The sequence below is a fragment of the Dendrobates tinctorius genome, unplaced genomic scaffold (assembly GCF_039654945.1).
Source record: "Dendrobates tinctorius isolate UK_male_01 unplaced genomic scaffold, ASM3965494v1 ptg000047l, whole genome shotgun sequence".
Lineage (NCBI taxonomy): Eukaryota > Metazoa > Chordata > Amphibia > Anura > Dendrobatidae > Dendrobates > Dendrobates tinctorius.
The window spans coordinates 2634214-2654549 of NW_027361715.1; the positions used below are offsets into that span (position 1 = coordinate 2634214).

Genomic DNA, 20336 nt, shown 5'->3' on the forward strand with positions numbered 1-20336 from the left:
GTGGTGTTTGGCAAGTGAGATGTTAAGCCGATGCTGCTTGCAGATCCTCTGGGGCTGGTGGTGTGTTGCAGCCAAGATGGTGAAGCTCCCCACAGGTGAAGCTGTAGCCCCAGGGCAGTGTAGATGTAGAGTTAGAGGAGAGGCACAAGCGGTGTGGAAATTGGTACCCAGATGTAGCAGTGCTGGGTGTGTTGACGCAAGAATCAATGGAGGACACCAGGGCTTGTAGTTCCAAAGCTTTACTCACAGTCCGTCGTACACACAGGTGCCTGCCTCCGTGCTGTGTCCTCCGGGTCAGAGGCTCAATAAACCTCCAGGTAAGATGGAATGCTCCCTTCCAACGCTCCGCCAACATGTGCCTTTCTGAACGTCTCCTCTATATAGCGCCTTTAAGTGTGAAGTACTCCCAGTACTGAGTTACACTGGAGTGCCTCCTGACTGATGTTCCCAAGAACTCTACTTGTACGGCAGACAGCTGTAGCCTGCTTCGGGGACTCCTCACTCCTGAGTCCCGGCTCACTATCCAAGTTGCTGTTGTACCCCCAAGTCTTAGATGGGAGTAGTGCATTTACAGCCCACTACTCCACCGGTGTCTGCTGCAGGACCATTAGCATCCATACAACCTCGGGGACCGGGCCCCGACCTTGCGCTTAGAACTTCTAGGCAGGGTTCTCTCCTAAACCACGTCCTCTGTTCCCTTTTACTCCTTCGTTCCGTACTAATCTCTCCTTCTCCTGGAAGATCAGGATTCAGTTCAATGTCTTTCTCCTTCTTTCCTTTCTCGTGCCAGCAGACCCAGGTCACTGAGGTCTGCTGCAGCACCTCCTTCCTCCATCCCTCTCCCAGGGATCTTCTTTCCTCACTCCTCTCTGAGTGGCTTCCTCTCTCAGACTGACCTGTAATTCTAAACCTTCCCGCTCTTTTATGTATTCTCAACTCCACCCGCCTCCCAGCACGTTTCGTGTTCCAAGCAGGGAGCCACCAAAGGTGCTCTGCTACACTCCAAGCAGGGAGCCACAATGTGGCTTTGCTGAACTACTCTGTTGCGTGGGGTGCGAGTGTTGGAGCGTGGTCAGGAGCCTCCAACTTACCTGGATGGTGGGGAACCACACCTCAGGAGGAGGTGCAGTACCTCTGTGGTGACTGAGCCTCAGGGGCGCCACATCCACGTAATGGAAACCTGGAATGGGGGCTTTGGTTGACACTGCTTTGAGGGGGGTGGGAGCTGGATGTGGTTCGTGACCCTATCTCAGTGCTGGATGTGGCTCGGGACCCTCTCTCTAAGCTGAATGTGGCTCTCAAGTTCAATAAGGTTGGAGACCACTGGTGTAGATCAAAGGGTCAATAGAATCCTTAAAGATAAAAGTTTATTAATGGTGCAATACAAATATAGTAGTAATAAAAACATGCAGCCTAAGCAAATATATTAACATTAAGCTGGTTTCCTATATCTATGTTTCATGGTCCCCATATGGATTGGCGTAAGTCTCCTGAACCGGACATTTGGCAGGTATACGCATTTGTGAAGCCGACCTAACTCTAATAGGCAATAATAAATACACCTTGTGCTGTATAAAAAAAATGCTGTCATCTGGTTAATAGAGCAGCTTATTCAAAAGTCTGTATACAGCATCATTTCACGCTAAGCCAAACCTTCCCATGGATTGCATGGCAGAGATGACCAGTAAATTCCTTTTTGTTCTCCTCATTGCCTGCGCTGTATTGTCTCCCCATAGATTACACGCAGTCTGGTAGCCGGGACGTTGAGCCGATTAGCTAGCTAGAGAGTGAGTCAGGCTGCAAAATGAGTCTACAAAGCCATGCTCCATGATCTCATATCCTCCACAGACAAGCTCCTGGTGCGGCACTGAGGTCACTGTCATCAGCAGACAACTACACCTATTGTATCGCCAGGACCACGTTATGCAACCAGCGTAGTGTGCAGAATGCAGACATGGCTTTTTAATACAGAGTGTGTGATACTTCTCACACTAAGGCCGAGTTCACAGGACCGTAGATGCTATCACTCCAGAGAATCGGGTTGATTGTGCTAATGACACGCTGATCTGAGCTTGCTCAGTGTCAGCATGTTTTGATCAGATTCTCTCGGATGAGTAAATCGGAGCACACTATGAAGCAAAGATGGAGAACAAAATTTCTAGATCTTCTCCATTGTGTGAAAGCAGATTGCACTCGGATGTTATCTGAGTGCAGTCCGATGTTTTCCACACACCCATAGACTTGAATTGGTGAGTGGCATCCATTTTTGGAGTGAAATCGCAGTATGCTGCGATTTATTTTTTTTTCACAGGCAAATTCTGTCTGTGAAAAAAAATCGGTCATCAGCAGTTCCCCATTGAATAACATTGCTAACATTTATATGCTTGTGTGACCCTGACATTACTTGAAGGCTGGCCATACATATTAGATGTCTGTCGGCCAACTGATGCTTTGGCCAAAAGCGCTTGTTCGGCTGAGCTCACCTATGTTCTCTGCGAGAAAGCTACCAACTGACCTGGCTTATCTCAGACTAATGCCATCAGCAGTCCAAAATTGGACATGCGCAATCACCGTTTTCTCCGACGATTAGTTGTCCGGCGCCTCATACCCATCAACAGTCAAACCCCATGATATTGTCGGGTTCAGCCAACATTAGTCTATTGAGTATGGGGGCCTTAAATTCTTCATTGAACTTAAACACATGTATTTTTCACAATTTTAACGTACTAGCTTGGCCCGTGCAAAATTTTCACACATTGGTCGTCGGGGGCGCAGGCAATTTCAGATAAAGCAAGCTGGTCAAATGTAAATGTATTTCATGAGCTGATGAACACAGACAGGTATTTATATATGTAGATTGGTAATACAATAAATTGGTTTGATAAGTAGAGGCCAAAAAATGTTTTACGGTTGAGGTGCCACCTGCAGGTCATTGTGTCTTTCTGCAGGTTTATGAAAATGAATGTTTAAACTGTATTTAGTGATAAAATCGTGGATGTGTGGTTTGTTTGGCTGTTTTCTTGCTGAAGGGAGCAAGTTTACCTTTCAAATGGTGTATCGTGTGTGTGTGGGGCGAAGTAATCCCAGAAAAAGCAGTGCATGTTTACAAATGTGTTGGTAGTGTGCTTTGGGGTATTGTGGTGCCACCTGCAGGTCATTTTTCCTTACTGCAGGTTTTATAAAAATTAATGTTTAAACTGTATTTTGTGATCAAATCGTGGATGTGTGGTTTGTTTGGCTATTTTCTTGCTGAAGGGGACAAGTTTACCTTTCAGATGGTGTATCATTTGTGTGTGTGGGTGCAGTATGAACGGGGATACAAAGGAATCACCGAAAAACAGTATTTAGAAATTTTAACATATTGGAATCCTAAGATGATTGAAGTATGGCTGCATTGTAATTGTATTTATAGCATAACGACATGTTAGAAGAAGGCAAAAGAAAACCGATGCCAAAAGAAGGGTTAGCTTCATAATGTATCTGAAATCTGCCCCGGTCTTGAAAGCTATGTGCTTGCGAACATTTATGGAAGAACACCTGCAAAGTGAGTATCGGGCATCTAATACAGTGGCTATAAAGCAAAGGATCCACGGTATCTGAAATAAATACTTGATTCGTGTAGGTCCGACCGCTAAGACCCCACCAATCACCAAAACTTGCAGGCTGATGCTCTAGTCAAAATCTATATGACTACTGGTGATCCCCGAGTGCAGCGCTAACTCCACCAGTCCTATTGAGAGCGATTGGAACATCGGCGCACAACTGGCCCTACATTCAGATACAAGTCCCCTGTTCTGGCTACCGGTAGAGGTCTCCGCAGTCTGACTCCCCCACCATTCTAGTAGCTACCACTTTTTGAGGATAGGTGTTGTAACTGGAATTCCCCGTGTATATGTATGTATATATATATATATATATATATATATATATATATATATATATATATATAAATAAATATATAAGAAATTCATTACATTTACTGCAATAAAAGTTTTACAATTAAAATAACATTAAGGCCAAAAAGCAGCACTGGAAGGCAAAATTACACATAAAAGAAGGTACAAGCCCACAAAGGACTTGATCCGTTAGGTCCCACACAAGGAAGATGACGGCAACACTTCAAGGACAATGTGTCATGTTTAGTATGGCTGAATACAAAGGTCACATTGCTTTTGAACTGCTGTCTCCATCTTCCATACCAGATATGTAAGGTGCTGGAAGGAGGTAGTCGTGGACGAGCTGCTGCTCCCTAACACCCTGTCACATTACAGGAAAATAGTGTCTCAGTCGCAGTGTGCTGTCAAGTGTTTGGTGGATCACAGGAAAGATGTATATCTTTGTACCGTGTTAGCCAGTAGATAGAAAAATATTCAGAATTGAGAGTCCTCAGTGGTTGATACCTTTTAATGGCTAACTGAAAAGATGGTAACACATTGCAAGCTTTCGAGACTACTGGTGGATCACACTAACTTGTAGGCCGCAGGCCTCCGCTCTCTCAAGACATCCATCTTCCGGAGCCACCGCACATAACTCAGGGGACACCCAGCTCGTTTCAACACACAGAAGTTTACAGTTCAAATTCATCAGGTTGTAACACCCAGTATCGGGCACAACACTTCTTATTTTATGTTTCCTTAATACAGCACATTTTCAGCATTACTTCTTCCTGGACTATCACTATGTTTACTGGCTCTGTCAGTCCCAGGGATTTCCTGTCCAGCTCTGCAGTACACCCAGGATCCGTTATTTTCCGTTATGCGGCTCCATGTCCATCTTCCTCTGTACGCCCAGTAAGGCCTTCCACTGCCCCGAACGATAGATCCATGCTTCCACTATCATCCCATCGCAACTTGACCTTGGTTAACGAACTTCTCTATCTCTTCAACTATCAGAGGCTTTCCCTTCCCACTATGGGCTAGTCCAGAATTTTAACTAGGTATGTTCCTATGTCTGTAGCTGGCAGATATCATACGTAAACACTATTTATTTCAGTTACAGACATTTAAACGTATGACACTTAAAATACTTACCAAAGTCTATTTTATGTCCCAAGTCCTAACGTACGTCTTACTCTATGCTCATTCTGCACTGTACACTAAACATTACTTACACATTACCATACCAATGTATACACCTAAAACCACAGGACATAGTTCACACTTCACATGACACTATATAACATATACAGCTCTGGCAAAAAAATTCAGTTTGTCTGATTTTTCTCTTTATGGGTATATTTTTGAGTAAAATGTAAATTGTTCTTTTAGTCTATAAACTTCTGACAACATGTCTCCGAATTTCCAAGCAAAAAATTTTGTATTTTTTTTCTGACAAAAATGGTCAAAATTAAAAAAAAAAGTGCTTTCAGACCTCAAATACTGCAAAGAAAACAAGTTCATAATCATTTAGAAACAACTAATGTTTTAACTCAGGAAGAGTTCAGAAATCAATATTTTGTGGAATAACCGTGATTTTTAATCACAGCTTTCATGCGTCTTGGCATGCTTTCCACCAGTCATTCACACTGTTCTTCTTTGTTGGATGGCTTATGACTATCTGTCATCCTCCTGATTACATTCCAGAGGTTTTCAATGGGGTTCAGGTCTGGAGAATGGGCGGCCCATGACAGGGTTTTGATGTGGTGGTCTCTTCATTTTTTCCAGAGCTGTATACATTGTTTACATAACGCCATTGTTGTCTTTAGGGGCAGGAACGCGACCGTACAGTCCACACCCTTATATATACTGTTAAAATAAATGTCCACATTTCAACATAAATTCTTTCACTAAAGGAGTCCTTGTAATTGGCACAAATCTATGGCATCGGACCTGATTTTTTTTCTGTAGCCAAATCTGTAGATTCTGTGCACAAAGGTAGAATAGAGGAAGAATCACATCATGGTCTTCTCCCACACTAGATTGGGGGGTTCTTTAGATTCCTTTTGACCTTTTTCTGGAAGTGTCTTTCTTTTTTACTCAATAGTAGACTACGCTATTGTGTTCAACAACAAAAAAATGGAGCCCATGCGATAGATAGGAAGTGAAACAGAGTCCAGGACCATCGTTTCACGTTTTAGACTCTGTTTGCCTAATTCAAGTGATGGACTATGTCAGGGGAACCTTTTTTGGTTATTTATACAGAACCCCACCATGAGTGCTCAACGAGGATAACCACGTGATGTAAACCGGCTGTTAAGCTGACTTACTGTGTTAAATAGTTATTCTCATAAATGGGTGTTGTCAGATAGTGTTTGGAAATACAAACAATTTTGCAAGGTTCTTGTTTCTTAAAATATTCTGCTGTTATTGAAATACTAACTTTTGTTTACAGCTTGTTACCTTAGAGACCGACCACCGCTGCTAGAGAGCAGAACATGTGCAGTGCTCACAAGCTGTTTTCTATTGAACTTGTAAGTACTAATTGAAGATTGCTGGTATCAAAGGAGTTTTCTGTTTCTTAATCCCAGCCAGCTTCTACAAACTAGACACCAGCGGTGGTCGGTCTCCTAGGCAACTAGCAGTAAACAAAATAAGTATTAATATCTCATAAACGGCTGAAAATTTGAATAAACAGTAAATTGCAAAAGTGCTTGTTTTTACAAGTACTATCCAACAATATGAAGATGGGAATAAACTTTCAAGCTTTTATGCCTTATGCAAAGGATATACCATCAACAGGTGGTGGCCTATGGTAGTTTCATAAAAGCTGATTTTCAGACGAAAACATCCAAAAACGTACTTATAAAAATCATGATATGCCTCATAACATAGGCGTGTGAGCCTTCAGATACAAAACTGTGCAAACGTCCAAATTCCTGGATGTTGCCCTGCTTATCCGTAGCAGAATGTGTTTTTCTATGTTTCCTTCAGCCTCCGCGTCAGGGAATCTGTAGATGAGTGTGATTTTTACTGCACTTTTCCACCGTCACGTCCACCCTGTCTTTCTGACATATCCAGTATGATTTATGGGAGGTGGGATGGAAGAAAGAACACTGTTCACACCTGACAGAATCAATGAGCTTTCTTCTCTTGCTCCATTGTGTGTCTGTTATTATTCCTCCAGCTTGGCACTTCCCATGTGTGGAATGTCGCGTGAACAAAATGAATTTCAGACTTTCAATATTTTAGTAATGAAGCGCAGAGTTTTATAGTGTTTGCTTTGAAGTGATTTATGTATGTACTTTGCAAATGACCTCAGTCAACATTTTAACTTTTAATTATCACATACCAGGATCATTCATAAAATAGTAATTGAAACCAAGATTGTTAAATGAACTTTGTCCTTGACTTGTGACCCTACACATGGCTTCAGAAAGGCTTAGAAAAAAACTATTTTTGGGGGGAGAGACTAGTTTTCTTGAAGGAGATCAGATGAGTAGAGTCTAATTGGCAATACTTCATGGGTAAAAAAAAAACATTCCAATTAGCTTTCTCCTGAAAGGAAAGAGAACATTCTATTTTTTTTGCGTCTGATCCTTAAAGGAGCTTTGCAGCATAACCAATAGTTCCCCTTTCAGCTGCACGACTTGCACGTGTGTTGTGTCCAACCCTGGAAATTGAAATACAACACAAACTGGAAATAAAATGGAAATATTCCCCCCCCCCCCTATATTATTATTTTTTTTTTTTTTAATTTGGAAGCGGCTTGGTTAGTATTACTTGTACTAAGAGTTAACAGAACTGCACTTTCAAGACATTTTTTGCATAAATCAATATTACAGGTGACTATAAGAAATTTTGTAATATAAGTTATCCGAGAATTCTGCTTCCTTTACCCACTTATGAGCCCTTTCTTCTCCTTTCGCCCAGCCTCCTGAATTTGTCATCCACTTTGGGGAAAAAAAAGAAAAACAGTTTAAATCCATGTTACTCAAGTCAAGAGAGACTGCCCGCTCACTGAGATATCGGGCTACACAAACTACAGTAGTATTCTGTATCTATGGAGGAGGAGTGAGGAGCAGAGTGAGGAAACAGGCAGAGGGAGACATACAAAGATCCTCCTGAGCTCTCTAATGTCTTTACTTGATCCCAAAGCTGGATTCACATCTACACAGCCTAGTTTTGCTGTATACTATCCTCCATGCTGCTGTTTCGGTCTCTGTGCTAAATAAACAAATGCTTGGATCCTTCTGTGTGTTCTGTGTATGGGAGAGATCACAGCATCTAGGCTCCTGTCCCTAAGTTCACAATCTAATTTCCATCTTGGTAAACATTTAGCCTATGAGTAGCTTTTTGTTTACTTGGGATCAAAGCGTTGAACACTGGTAAAAACCCATGGAAGCGCAGAAGACATATGACCTCCAGGCAGCCTTGCTGATATTGGCCTATGTTAGTTTCAGATCTAGGACGGTGCTGCCGGGTGACAGCGCTGATCAGGGAGATATCCTGCTACACCTTGGACTTTTTATAAATGGGTCATAACTAAACAGGATTTTCCAGTTTAAGAAAAGTGTAGTGAAAACATCAGAAATTAAAAAGTTAATTAACTTGCTGGTTCATGTCTTCTTTAAGTCGGCACCGCTCGGTGGATGACTGGGTTTGAAACACAGTTTTTGTGAACAACATACATTCTGAAAACAATCTCTAAAAATGAAAACAATATTGCTATACAGTGCTCATGTGTGTCTGTGCACTGAGTAATTTTCCATGCCCCCATTGTATTTCTAGACTACTTTGCATGGGCCTTCTAAAGCTCGATTTCTCAGCGCTGGCACATGGGAATAATACAAGACAGGTATTATTCTTATTGTTGTTTTCCGACATTTACCACCATAGTTAATTAGTAGAATTGCCCTGATGGATTGCCATTAACTCCACCATAATTTACTCAGGCCACCCCTTCAAAAACAGCTATAGTTAAGACCTGAAGACAGCCTTCTGTGTGAAGGTCCAGCACTGGTGATGCCAACGATTTGCTAAAATCAAACTGGCGCCGATTCCTCCTTAATTACAGATTTTTTTGTTGAGTTATTTGCTTCATTATTATTGCTTATTTTTTTTGTAGTTTTTAAGCATATGACATATTTTTGTATTTTTCAGCTTATTGCCAATGCCATTCTGTTTCTCTGTGGAAACCTTATAGGAGCATTTCACAAATACCACATGCAGGACGCCTCCAGGGACCTGTACAACTACACAGCGAAATGCATTCGGGTAAAGATGAAACTGGAAATGCAAAAGAGGCAGCAGGTGAGAAATCACTAAGTACCGTATCTAGTATTAAAATGGTTATTTCATAAAATTGTTCACTAAGATCATGTAAGAATATGCACATTTCAGAATCTAAGCGGCAAAGATTTAGTGCTTTGTTGGAGAAAGGACATAGGTCAATGGTCAAAAGACACACTCCCTGTGCACGTCTGTGTCACATCCAGCCATTTATGATGGAGGGATTGGATGGAGACCTGGGTATACAATCTAATCCTATCCAAAAAGCTTTTATACACTGTTCCATATACAATGTAAATCCAACCATGGTGCTTTGAATTGGAGATTTAATTAAAATTCTGGGTGAAAAAAATTGCACTTTTTAGCTGGTGCAGCAGCGTACCACGGGATGTAATGGCTGACAGAAACAAATCCGTTTACTAATTCATAACTTTCAGTTCCATTTTTTTGTTCCAATAGCCTCCTAATATGTTCCGTGCTTCATTCATAAATATATGTAAAAAGGGGCTAATTTGGGCCATGCAGTCACTAGACACGAACAGAATATGGTAGCCGCACACTTGGCTTACATTTCATAGTGCTTTAATCATTTCCATACACACTAGACGAAATTGATCCGAACCTGATCAAATGCAATTGGTGGGGTCAGACGACTCTCGCCTAGTGGTGATTTTCTGAGGATAGAAAGATTGTGCACGATGAATGGATTTATTTACTGAATATTTCCCTTTCCTCATGTAAATGTGCTGAGCATGCTTGTACATGGCGGAGTATAGAGAAATAGAGGTCATCAGACAGAGTTAGTGAGCCTGGCTAAGACAGCTCCTGTACGCTGTGCTTCGCTTTCATCCACAACTCGCTTTTTTATCACTTCCAAAGCTGCAAAATTAGATAAGGGTTACATGGCTTCTTGTGTAGCTACAGATTGCAGTAGGGTAATGCTACTTTGCAGTAAGGTAACCTGCAAGTTGGCCCAACCACACCACAAATAAGTTCCAATATATCCAGTAGGTTTGGATTTCCGGAGACTTGCATCCATGCCTGTGGGTACCCCACATCCATGTTCTCCATGTTACTTTGTGGCATCCACCATACTGCCATCTTTGGCAGTGGCATGTAGTCCCAACGTTGATAGCAGGCCTATGAATTACCATACACCTAGGTAATGGCTATTTCCCTTGAATCTCCAAAAACGTGTCCAACCTTATGAGTTGGTGACTACTCTGAGAAGGAGAACAGTGGCTGTCCCAGAGCAATACAGGATCGGCATGTTAAGGCCAAGTCAAAGGATCCTCGTTTGCCTGCAGTCAAAATCAATGAAATCTACTGATACTAATTTCTGGAAAGGTTATAGGAATGAAGACCGTAAATATACATCCTGATACATTTTACATATGGACATGAACTGTAGAGATGACTCTATCCTATCCTTCTCTAACACTTTCCCGTTCTTCTTTTCTATTCTTCACTCCCTTTTTCCTCTTTCGCTCCTTTCACCGTTCTCTCAGTATTTCTTATCAGTTGAGTATTACTCAATGTAACTCCCATACCTGGCACCCTTACCAGGAGAGCCTTCTGCTGTCCGTCCTGCCTGTCTATATATCAATGGAGATGAAGTTGGCAATTCAGGACCGACTAAAGGAAACGAACGACAACCGCCAACCAGACAAAAACTTCCATAGCTTGTATGTAAAGCGGCACCAAAACGTCAGGTGAGCGGGACGACAAAGTCTCTTTATAATCCATGTTTCTTGCATTATAAAATAGAAATGACTGAATTATTACGATTGGTGACTTATTTATTTTTTCTATCTCTTCCCGCCCCCTGCAGTATTCTGTATGCGGATATTGTGGGCTTCACACGACTCGCTAGTGACTGTTCCCCTAAGGAACTTGTTGTCATGCTGAACGAGCTGTTTGGAAAGTTTGACCAGATCGCGAAGGTGAGGATCTATTTCATTTTATAGACAAAGTTATTAAATAAAAGCCGAGCTCTGGATGTTTTAGGCAGCAAAGTCCAGCTTTTACCAACCAAAGACTACACATCATTTTGCTCAGCCTCTCCTTCTCTGTAAAGTGCCATCTGCAGACGTGACCCGGTCCCTTTAGCGGTGCATCCTGAGACCGGAAGGGCGAGGGATAAAAAGTTATAGATTTTGTTTCTTCTGACAAAGTACAAAAGTTATGCATAAAATGAATACTTTATATCTGGTGTTTGATGTTAGATATTTGTTAGGATTGTTTCAACAAATGAGCTCATCAGTGACTTGGAATGTATGGTGTATGATGTATGTGTGATGTTTCTATGTCAGGCTAGGCTGACACATCACCTACCACATTATCTCACAAAACGTTGTGATTAACAAAATTACTCATTTCCTGAAAACTTGGTGATTAACGGCCTTAGGGTATGTACACACGGTGGCATTTGAACTCTGGTGAACCCGCTAAGTTTTTGAAGCAGCAGATGCTTAAGTAAACTTTTTTTTCTGAAGTGTCATTTTGTGTTTTTTTTTCCATTTTTTTCACCTGAATGTTTTTTGTTTTGCAATTTTTTTTCTATTCTCTTTTTGCCTGTCGTTTTTTTTTTTTTTTTTTTTTAACTTCATTGACTAATTAAGAAATCCCTAGTGTGTTTTTTTTTTTTTTTTTTGTAAAGGAAAAAATAATGGTAAAACACTCCAAAAGACATCCAGACGTCTTTTGAGATTTCCCATTTACATGTGAAGTACAGACGTGTTTTTAGAAACCTGACAGTTAAAAACAAATCCAAAGCCTGAACATAAGCTGAACAAATTGTTTTTACAGAAAAATACATGTGTTAGTTTACACAGCAGAATCAGTTTGAAAAAGATGCAATTTGCACATACCTTAGAGCAGTATTTCCCAAACTCTTTCCTCATGGCCCCCCAACACCTCATGCTTTCAGGATCTCCTTATTGCATGGTCCATTTCCTGGTATACTGTACCGGACTGTGATCCATTTACTGGTATACTGTACCGGGCTGTGATCCATTTACTGGTATACTGTACCTGACTGTGGTCCATTTCCTGGTATACTGTACCTGACTGTGGTCCATTTCCTGGTATACTGTACCTGACTGTGGTCCATTTCCTTGTATACTGTACCTGGCTGTGGTCCATTTCCTGGTATAATGTACCTGACTGTGGTCCATTTCCTGGTATACTGTACCTGACTGTGGTCCATTTCCTGGTATACTGTACCTGACTGTGGTCCATTTCCTGGTATACTGTACCTGACTGTGGTCCATTTCCTGGTATACTGTACCTGACTGTGGTCCATTTCCTTGTATACTGTACCTGGCTGTGGTCCATTTCCTGGTATAATGTACCTGACTGTGGTCCATTTCCTGGTATAATGTACCTGACTGTGGTCCATTTACTGGTATACTGTACCTGACTGTGGTCCATTTCCTGGTATACTGTACCTGACTGTGGTCCATTTCCTGGTATACTGTACCTGACTGTGGTCCATTTCCTGGTATAATGTACCTGACTGTGGTCCATTTACTGGTATACTGTACCTGACTGTGGTCCATTTCCTGGTATAATGTACCTGACTGTGGTCCATTTCCTGGTATACTGTACCTGACTGTGGTCCATTTCCTGGTATACTGTACCTGACTGTGGTCCATTTCCTGGTATACTGTACCTGGCTGGGGTCCATTTCCTGGTATACTGTACCTGACTGTGGTCCATTTCCTGGTATACTGTACCTGACTGTGGTCCATTTCTCGGTATACTGTACCTGGCTGGGGTCCATTTCTCGGTATACTGTACCTGGCTGGGGTCCATTTCCTGGTATACTGTACCTGACTGTGGTCCATTTCCTGGTATACTGTACCTGACTGTGGTCCATTTCCCGGTATACTGTACCTGACTGTGGTCCATTTCTCGGTATACTGTACCTGACTGTGGTCCATTTCTCGGTATACTGTACCTGACTGTGGTCCATTTCCTGGTATACTGTACCTGACTGTGGTCCATTTCTCGGTATACTGTACCTGGCTGGGGTCCATTTCTCGGTATACTGTACCTGGCTGGGGTCCATTTCCTGGTATACTGTACCTGACTGTGGTCCATTTCCTGGTATACTGTACCTGACTGTGGTCCATTTCCTGGTATACTGTACCTGACTGTGGTCCATTTCTCGGTATACTGTACCTGACTGTGGTCCATTTCCTGGTATACTGTACCTGACTGTGGTCCATTTCCTGGTATACTGTACCTGACTGTGGTCCATTTCTCGGTATACTGTACCTGGCTGGGGTCCATTTCTCGGTATACTGTACCTGGCTGGGGTCCATTTCCTGGTATACTGTACCTGACTGTGGTCCATTTCCTGGTATACTGTACCTGACTGTGGTCCATTTCCCGGTATACTGTACCTGACTGTGGTCCATTTCTCGGTATACTGTACCTGACTGTGGTCCATTTCTCGGTATACTGTACCTGACTGTGGTCCATTTCCTGGTATACTGTACCTGACTGTGGTCCATTTCTCGGTATACTGTACCTGGCTGGGGTCCATTTCTCGGTATACTGTACCTGGCTGGGGTCCATTTCCTGGTATACTGTACCTGACTGTGGTCCATTTCCTGGTATACTGTACCTGACTGTGGTCCATTTCCCGGTATACTGTACCTGACTGTGGTCCATTTCTCGGTATACTGTACCTGGCTGGGGTCCATTTCCCGGTATACTGTACCTGGCTGGGGTCCATTTCTCGGTATACTGTACCTGACTGTGGTCCATTTCTCGGTATACTGTACCTGACTGTGGTCCATTTCTCGGTATACTGTACCTGACTGTGGTCCATTTCCCGGTATACTGTACCTGACTGTGGTCCATTTCTCGGTATACTGTACCTGACTGTGGTCCATTTCTCGGTATACTGTACCTGACTGTGGTCCATTTCTCGGTATACTGTACCTGACTGTGGTCCATTTCCCGGTATACTGTACCTGACTGTGGTCCATTTCCCGGTATACTGTACCTGGCTGTGGTCCATTTCCCGGTATACTGTACCTGGCTGGGGTCCATTTCTCGGTATACTGTACCTGACTGTGGTCCATTTCCCGGTATACTGTACCTGACTGTGGTCCATTTCTCGGTATACTGTACCTGACTGTGGTCCATTTCCCGGTATACTGTACCTGGCTGGGGTCCATTTCCCGGTATACTGTACCTGGCTGGGGTCCATTTCCCGGTATACTGTACCTGACTGTGGTCCATTTCCCGGTATACTGTACCTGGCTGTGGTCCATTTCCCGGTATACTGTACCTGGCTGGGGTCCATTTCTCGGTATACTGTACCTGACTGTGGTCCATTTCCCGGTATACTGTACCTGGCTGTGGTCCATTTCTCGGTATACTGTACCTGACTGTGGTCCATTTCTCGGTATACTGTACCTGGCTGGGGTCCATTTCCCGGTTAACTGTACCTGACTGTGGTCCATTTCCCGGTATACTGTACCTGGCTGTGGTCCATTTCCCGGTATACTGTACCTGGCTGTGGTCCATTTCCCGGTATACTGTACCTGGCTGTGGTCCATTTCCCGGTATACTGTACCTGGCTGTAGTCCATTTACTGCTATTTCACAGTTTACAATGAATATATCGTAAGAGAGTATCTAAATCGGCTCACGGTATCCCCTTACATATATGTGATAAAACCAACAATCTTTATTTCCATATAATTAAGAACACCACAAACAATTATTTATATTAATATCACATCATCCCGCCACCAAAAATTAGAAATGATCACCATAGGCAGATGCCTTATCCCTACACTGGCCTGAATTTCCCTACCTAACAGAGGAGGTTGGCACCCTAGAACCTGCGCAGTGGCGCCCCCGCTCCACGATGGCTCACCCTTCTCACCCTATATGGCCCTATTGTGGCAGGGGTGTGAACAGATGTTAGGTAGGTGAGAAAGAAAATATAAGAGGTGTCTAGAGTTTCTTTTGATATAGATGTCAAAATTATGTATAGGCTTCTTCCACTAGATGTATCTAAGCAATACTAAATCTTCTTCTTGATGAGCTAGATAATAAGTCTTGTTCTACTTGATAGTACTAAATCTTCTTGATAAACTAGAAAAACTACTCTTTTAATATTGATCTTTAACCTCTGATCTGTTTTATCAATCCGTGGAAATGGACCCCCTGGGACCATATGATTGGGGTCCCCACCAATTCAAAAAATCTATCAGTCTTATAACCTATCATCAAACAGAGGTATAGTGTGAAGAAGGAAGGCCCTATAGAAGATAACCCCAATCCTATACATATACAACCAATACTATAGGCAATCCTACCGAGAAGGGGATTGTCCCTGGATATCTAATACTAGGGTGCCAGCCTCCACTGTTAGGTAGGGAGATTCCGGCCAGTGTAGGGATAAGACACCTCCCTATGGTGATCATTTCTATTTTTTGGTGGCGGTATGTTGTGATATTAGTATAAATAATTGTTTGTGTTGTTCTTAATTATATGGAAATAGATTGTTGGTTTTATCATATATATGTAAGGGGATACTGTGAGTCCATTTACTGCTATACTGTGCCCCACTGTGGTCCAATTCCTGGTATACTGTGCCCTATCCTGGTATACTGTGCTCCATCCTGTATAATCAAAGTTGAAACCAATTGTATACACTATAAATGGTCACGCACAAAAAACACACATAAAATCCTCCAAATAAAACTGTGCAATAAAGACAACAATATGTATATACATATAATTATTGTAAGTTTTTATTGAAATAGTTAAAAATTGTTGAAAGATGCAATTAAAAATACTAAACAGCTGACCTATAAGGAGCACATATAATTTAAATACATGTAAAATGCAGGAATAATGAAAGAACCCCAAATAAATATTAATATATAAAAATATACCACATAACAATGTGATTAAAAATGATAACAGATTATACCTTAATGCACAACACAAAAAAATGATAAAAATAAAAATATCAAATACCAATATAGACCAGGGCCGGACTGGGACTAAAATTCAGCCCTGGCATTTGAAGTTACACAGGCCCACTAGTCACATGGTGACTATATAATATCTTTGTACACTTGTAGGTTACAAGAAGTGAGAGGAGATTAACACGACTATATAACATGTAGTCACAGCTGTGCCCAGTATTTCAGCTCAGTCCTATTTATTGCTTTTAGGTACAGTACTCCTCCCAAATCTCTGTCCCCTTTTGTACGCACGGTAACAGAATTCCTGGCAGAACTGCTCTCTATTGGGCAACCAGACCCCCTGGTCATAGCCGCCCCTATCATACCTCCCAACTTTTGAAGAAGGGAAAGATGGACAAAGACTGCGGCGCGCATAGCGCGCCGCTGCAAATTTTGCAGCGGCGCGCATAGCGCGCCGCTGCAAATTTTGCCCACGCCCAGCCACACCCATTTCACAACTAGTCACACCCATGTACACACCTAATCGCCCCCATTTAGCACTGCTGATCACACTGACTGGTACTGAGGGCACAGTGGCTGGCATTATGGGCACACTGACTGGCACTAAGGAAGAGAGAAAACAGAGAGAGAGAGAAAAAAGAAAACCGAGAGAGAAAGAAAGGGGAAAGAAAGAAAGAACAGTGAGAGATAGAGAAAGAACAGAGAGAGACAGAGAAAGAACAGAGAGAGAAAGAAAGAGGGGAAAGAAAGAAAGAACAGTAAGAGACAAAGAAAGAACAGTGAGAGACAGAGAAAGAACAGAGAGAGAAAGAAAGAGGGGAAAGAAAGAAAGAACAGAGAGAGACAGAGAAAGAACAGAGAGAGAAAGAAAGAAGTAAAGAAAAGAAAGAACAGAGAGAAAGAGAGGAAAGAAAAAGAAAGAAAGAGGGGAAGAAAGAACAGAGAGAAAAAAGAAAGATTAGAGAGAGAAAGAACAGAGAGAGAAAGAAAGAACAGAGAGAGAAAGAAAATGAGGGAAAGACAGAACAGAGAATGAAAGAACAGAGAAAGAAAGAAAGAAAAAGAGAGAAATAAAGAAAGATTCTACAAAGATACTATAGCAGCCCGGCTCCCATTGTAGTGCCCACCTGAGCCTCCCGGTGCAGGACGTATCATGATCCGCTCACATGGCCGGCATCCCCGATTCCAAGGCGATCCTGCTGTCTGCGCTGTCGGAGGAGGACACGGTGATGGATCTGAAGCATTCCTGGTTCCGTCACAATCTCCTCAAGAAATTCTCATTTCCGGTCAGCTTCCAGCACATCACTTCAGGTGGAACGTCATGTGTGTGTTTTAAAATGCTCCTCGGGGCTCCGCCGTGTACTCCTGTGTCCGTGGGAAAAGCCCGCTTTGTATGCTTTGTACACACTTGGCTCCTCTCCGTACATCCCGTACACATATGGCTCCACTCCATACACACGGCTCCACTCTGTCCACCTCGTACACGCGTGGCTCCTCTCCGTACACCTCGTACACGCGCGGCTCCGCTCCGTACACCTCGTACACGCGCGGCTCCGCTCCGTACACCTCGTACACGCGCGGCTCCGCTCCGTACACCTCGTACACACGGCTCCTCTCTGTACACCTCGTACACACGGCTCCTCTCCGTACACGCGCGGCTCCTCTCCGTACACCTCGTACACGCGCGGCTCCTCTTCGTACACGCGCGGCTCCTCTCCGTACACCTCGTACACGCGCGGCTCCGCTCCGTACACCTCGTACACACGGCTCCTCTCCGTACACCTCGTACACACGGCTCCTCTCCGTACACCTCGTACACGTGCGGCTCCTCTCCGTACACTTCGTACACGTGCGGCTCCGCTCCGTACACCTTGTACACACACGGCTCCGCTCCGTACATGCGTGGCTCCGCTCCGTACACCTCATACACACGGCTCCGCTCCGTACACCTCATACACACGGCTCCGCTCCGTACACCTCATACACACGGCTCCGCTCCGTACACCTCATACACACGGCTCCACCTCGTACACACACACGGCTCCGCTCCGTACACCTCATACACACGGCTCCTCTAAGTACACCTCGTACACACACGGCTCCACCTCGTACACACACACGGCTCCTCTCCGTACACCTCGTACACGCGCGGCTCCTCTCCGTACACCTCGTACACACGGCTCCTCTCTGTACACCTCGTACACACACGGCTCCTCTCTGTACACCTCGTACACACACGGCTCCGCTCCGTACATCTTGTACACACGGCTCCTCTCCGTACACCTCGTACACACGGCTCCGCTCCATACACCTCGTACACACGGCTCCGCTCCGTACACCTCGTACACACAGGGCTCCTCTCTGTACACCTCGTACACACACGGCTCCGCTCCGTACATCTTGTACACACGGCTCCTCTCCGTACACCTCGTACACACGGCTCCGCTCCATACACCTCGTACACACGGCTCCGCTCCGTACACCTCGTACACACACGGCTCCTCTCTGTACACCTCGTACACACACGGCTCCGCTCCGTACATCTTGTACACACGGCTCCTCTCCGTACACCTCGTACACACGGCTCCGCTCCATACACCTCGTACACACGGCTCCGCTCCGTACACCTCGTACACACAGGGCTCCTCTCTGTACACCTCGTACACACACGGCTCCGCTCCGTACATCTTGTACACACGGCTCCTCTCCGTACACCTCGTACACACGGCTCCGCTCCATACACCTCGTACACACGGCTCCGCTCCGTACACCTCGTACACACACGGCTCCTCTCTGTACACCTCGTACACACACGGCTCCGCTCCGTACATCTTGTACACACGGCTCCTCTCCGTACACCTCGTACACACGGCTCCGCTCCATACACCTCGTACACACGGCTCCGCTCCGTACACCTCGTACACACAGGGCTCCGCTCCGTACACCTCGTACACACGGCTCCGCTCCGTACACCTCGTACACACACGGCTCCGCTCCGTACACCTCGTACACACGGCTCCGCTCCGTACACCTCGTACACACAGGGCTCCGCTCCGTACACCTCGTACACACGGCTCCGCTCCGTACACCTCGTACACACACGGCTCCGCTCCGTACACCTCGTACACACAGGGCTCCGCTCCGTACACCTTGTACACTCACGGCTCCGCTCCGTACACCTCGTACACTCACGGCTCCGCTCCGTACACCTCGTACACTCACGGCTCCGCTCCGTACACCTCGTACACTCACGGCTCCGCTCCGTACACCTCGTACACACAGGGCTCCACTCCGTACACCTCGTACACTCACGGCTCCGCTCCGTACACCTCGTACACACACGGCTCCGCTCCGTACACCTCGTACACACAGGGCTCCGCTCCATACACCTCGTACACTCACGGCTCCGCTTCGTACACCTCGTACACTCACGGCTCCGCTCCGTACACCTCGTACACTCACGGCTCCGCTCCGTACACCTCGTACACACACGGTTCCGCTCCGTACACCTCGTACACACACAGCTCTGCTACATCCACACTGTAAATCCTGACCCCACACATACATACCTCAACCAGTACCATGACAACAACAAAGCAGAGTCTTGCAGACGGTAGAGGCAAGGCTGAGCGCACAGGACCTGTGATGAGGTCACAGGAGGGGCCGAGTCAGGGGTGACATGATCGGGGGTCTGGACAAAGGCTCCTGCTGATCATGTGACCCCCTGACTCCTCCCCTCCTGTGACCTCATCACAGGTCCTGCGAACAGAGCGAGCAGGCAAGCGAGTGCGATGCTGTGAGTGGCTGGGGAGGGGAGGGGAGGGGGTCTCATGCTAAGGCGAGGATGGGGTGCGTGGGGGGAGGTGTGGCGGCTTATCTCCCTGCAGTGCGGGAGGAACTTGAAACTATCACCGCCGTGCCCGCAGAGGGCCAGCGGCAGGAGCAACAGTGGCCGCAGCAGCTGGCAAGCGGCCACCCGCGGCCCACGTGACAGCGGCCCAGCGGGAAAATGCCCGGTTGGTTATATTGCCAATCCGGGCCTGATATAGACTATATTTGCCAAATATATTGCACAAAAAATAGAACAAAGTGCACGATATGCTTTTTGTAAAAAGTGTAGCAATACACAAAATGCTCTGCTAAAGAAAGTGCTGCAGTGCCAAAATGAATAAGGAAAAATGCTACAGTGCTGAGTGCTACAGGGTACA

At 44.8% G+C, this 20336-nt stretch overlaps 1 protein-coding gene across 4 annotated transcripts in view; it reads left to right on the forward strand.

Moving 5' to 3' along the window:
* The window catches only part of ADCY7 (adenylate cyclase 7), a 158410-nt gene that overhangs the window by 90628 nt on the left and 47446 nt on the right, over positions 1-20336 (forward strand). For all 4 annotated transcript variants that reach the window (XM_073576175.1, XM_073576172.1, XM_073576173.1 and 1 more), the window contains 3 exons: positions 9039-9188; positions 10734-10879; positions 10999-11110. In XM_073576175.1, the coding sequence (XP_073432276.1) occupies positions 9039-9188; positions 10734-10879; positions 10999-11110 (408 nt within the window). The remainder of the gene's footprint in view (positions 1-9038; positions 9189-10733; positions 10880-10998; positions 11111-20336) is intronic.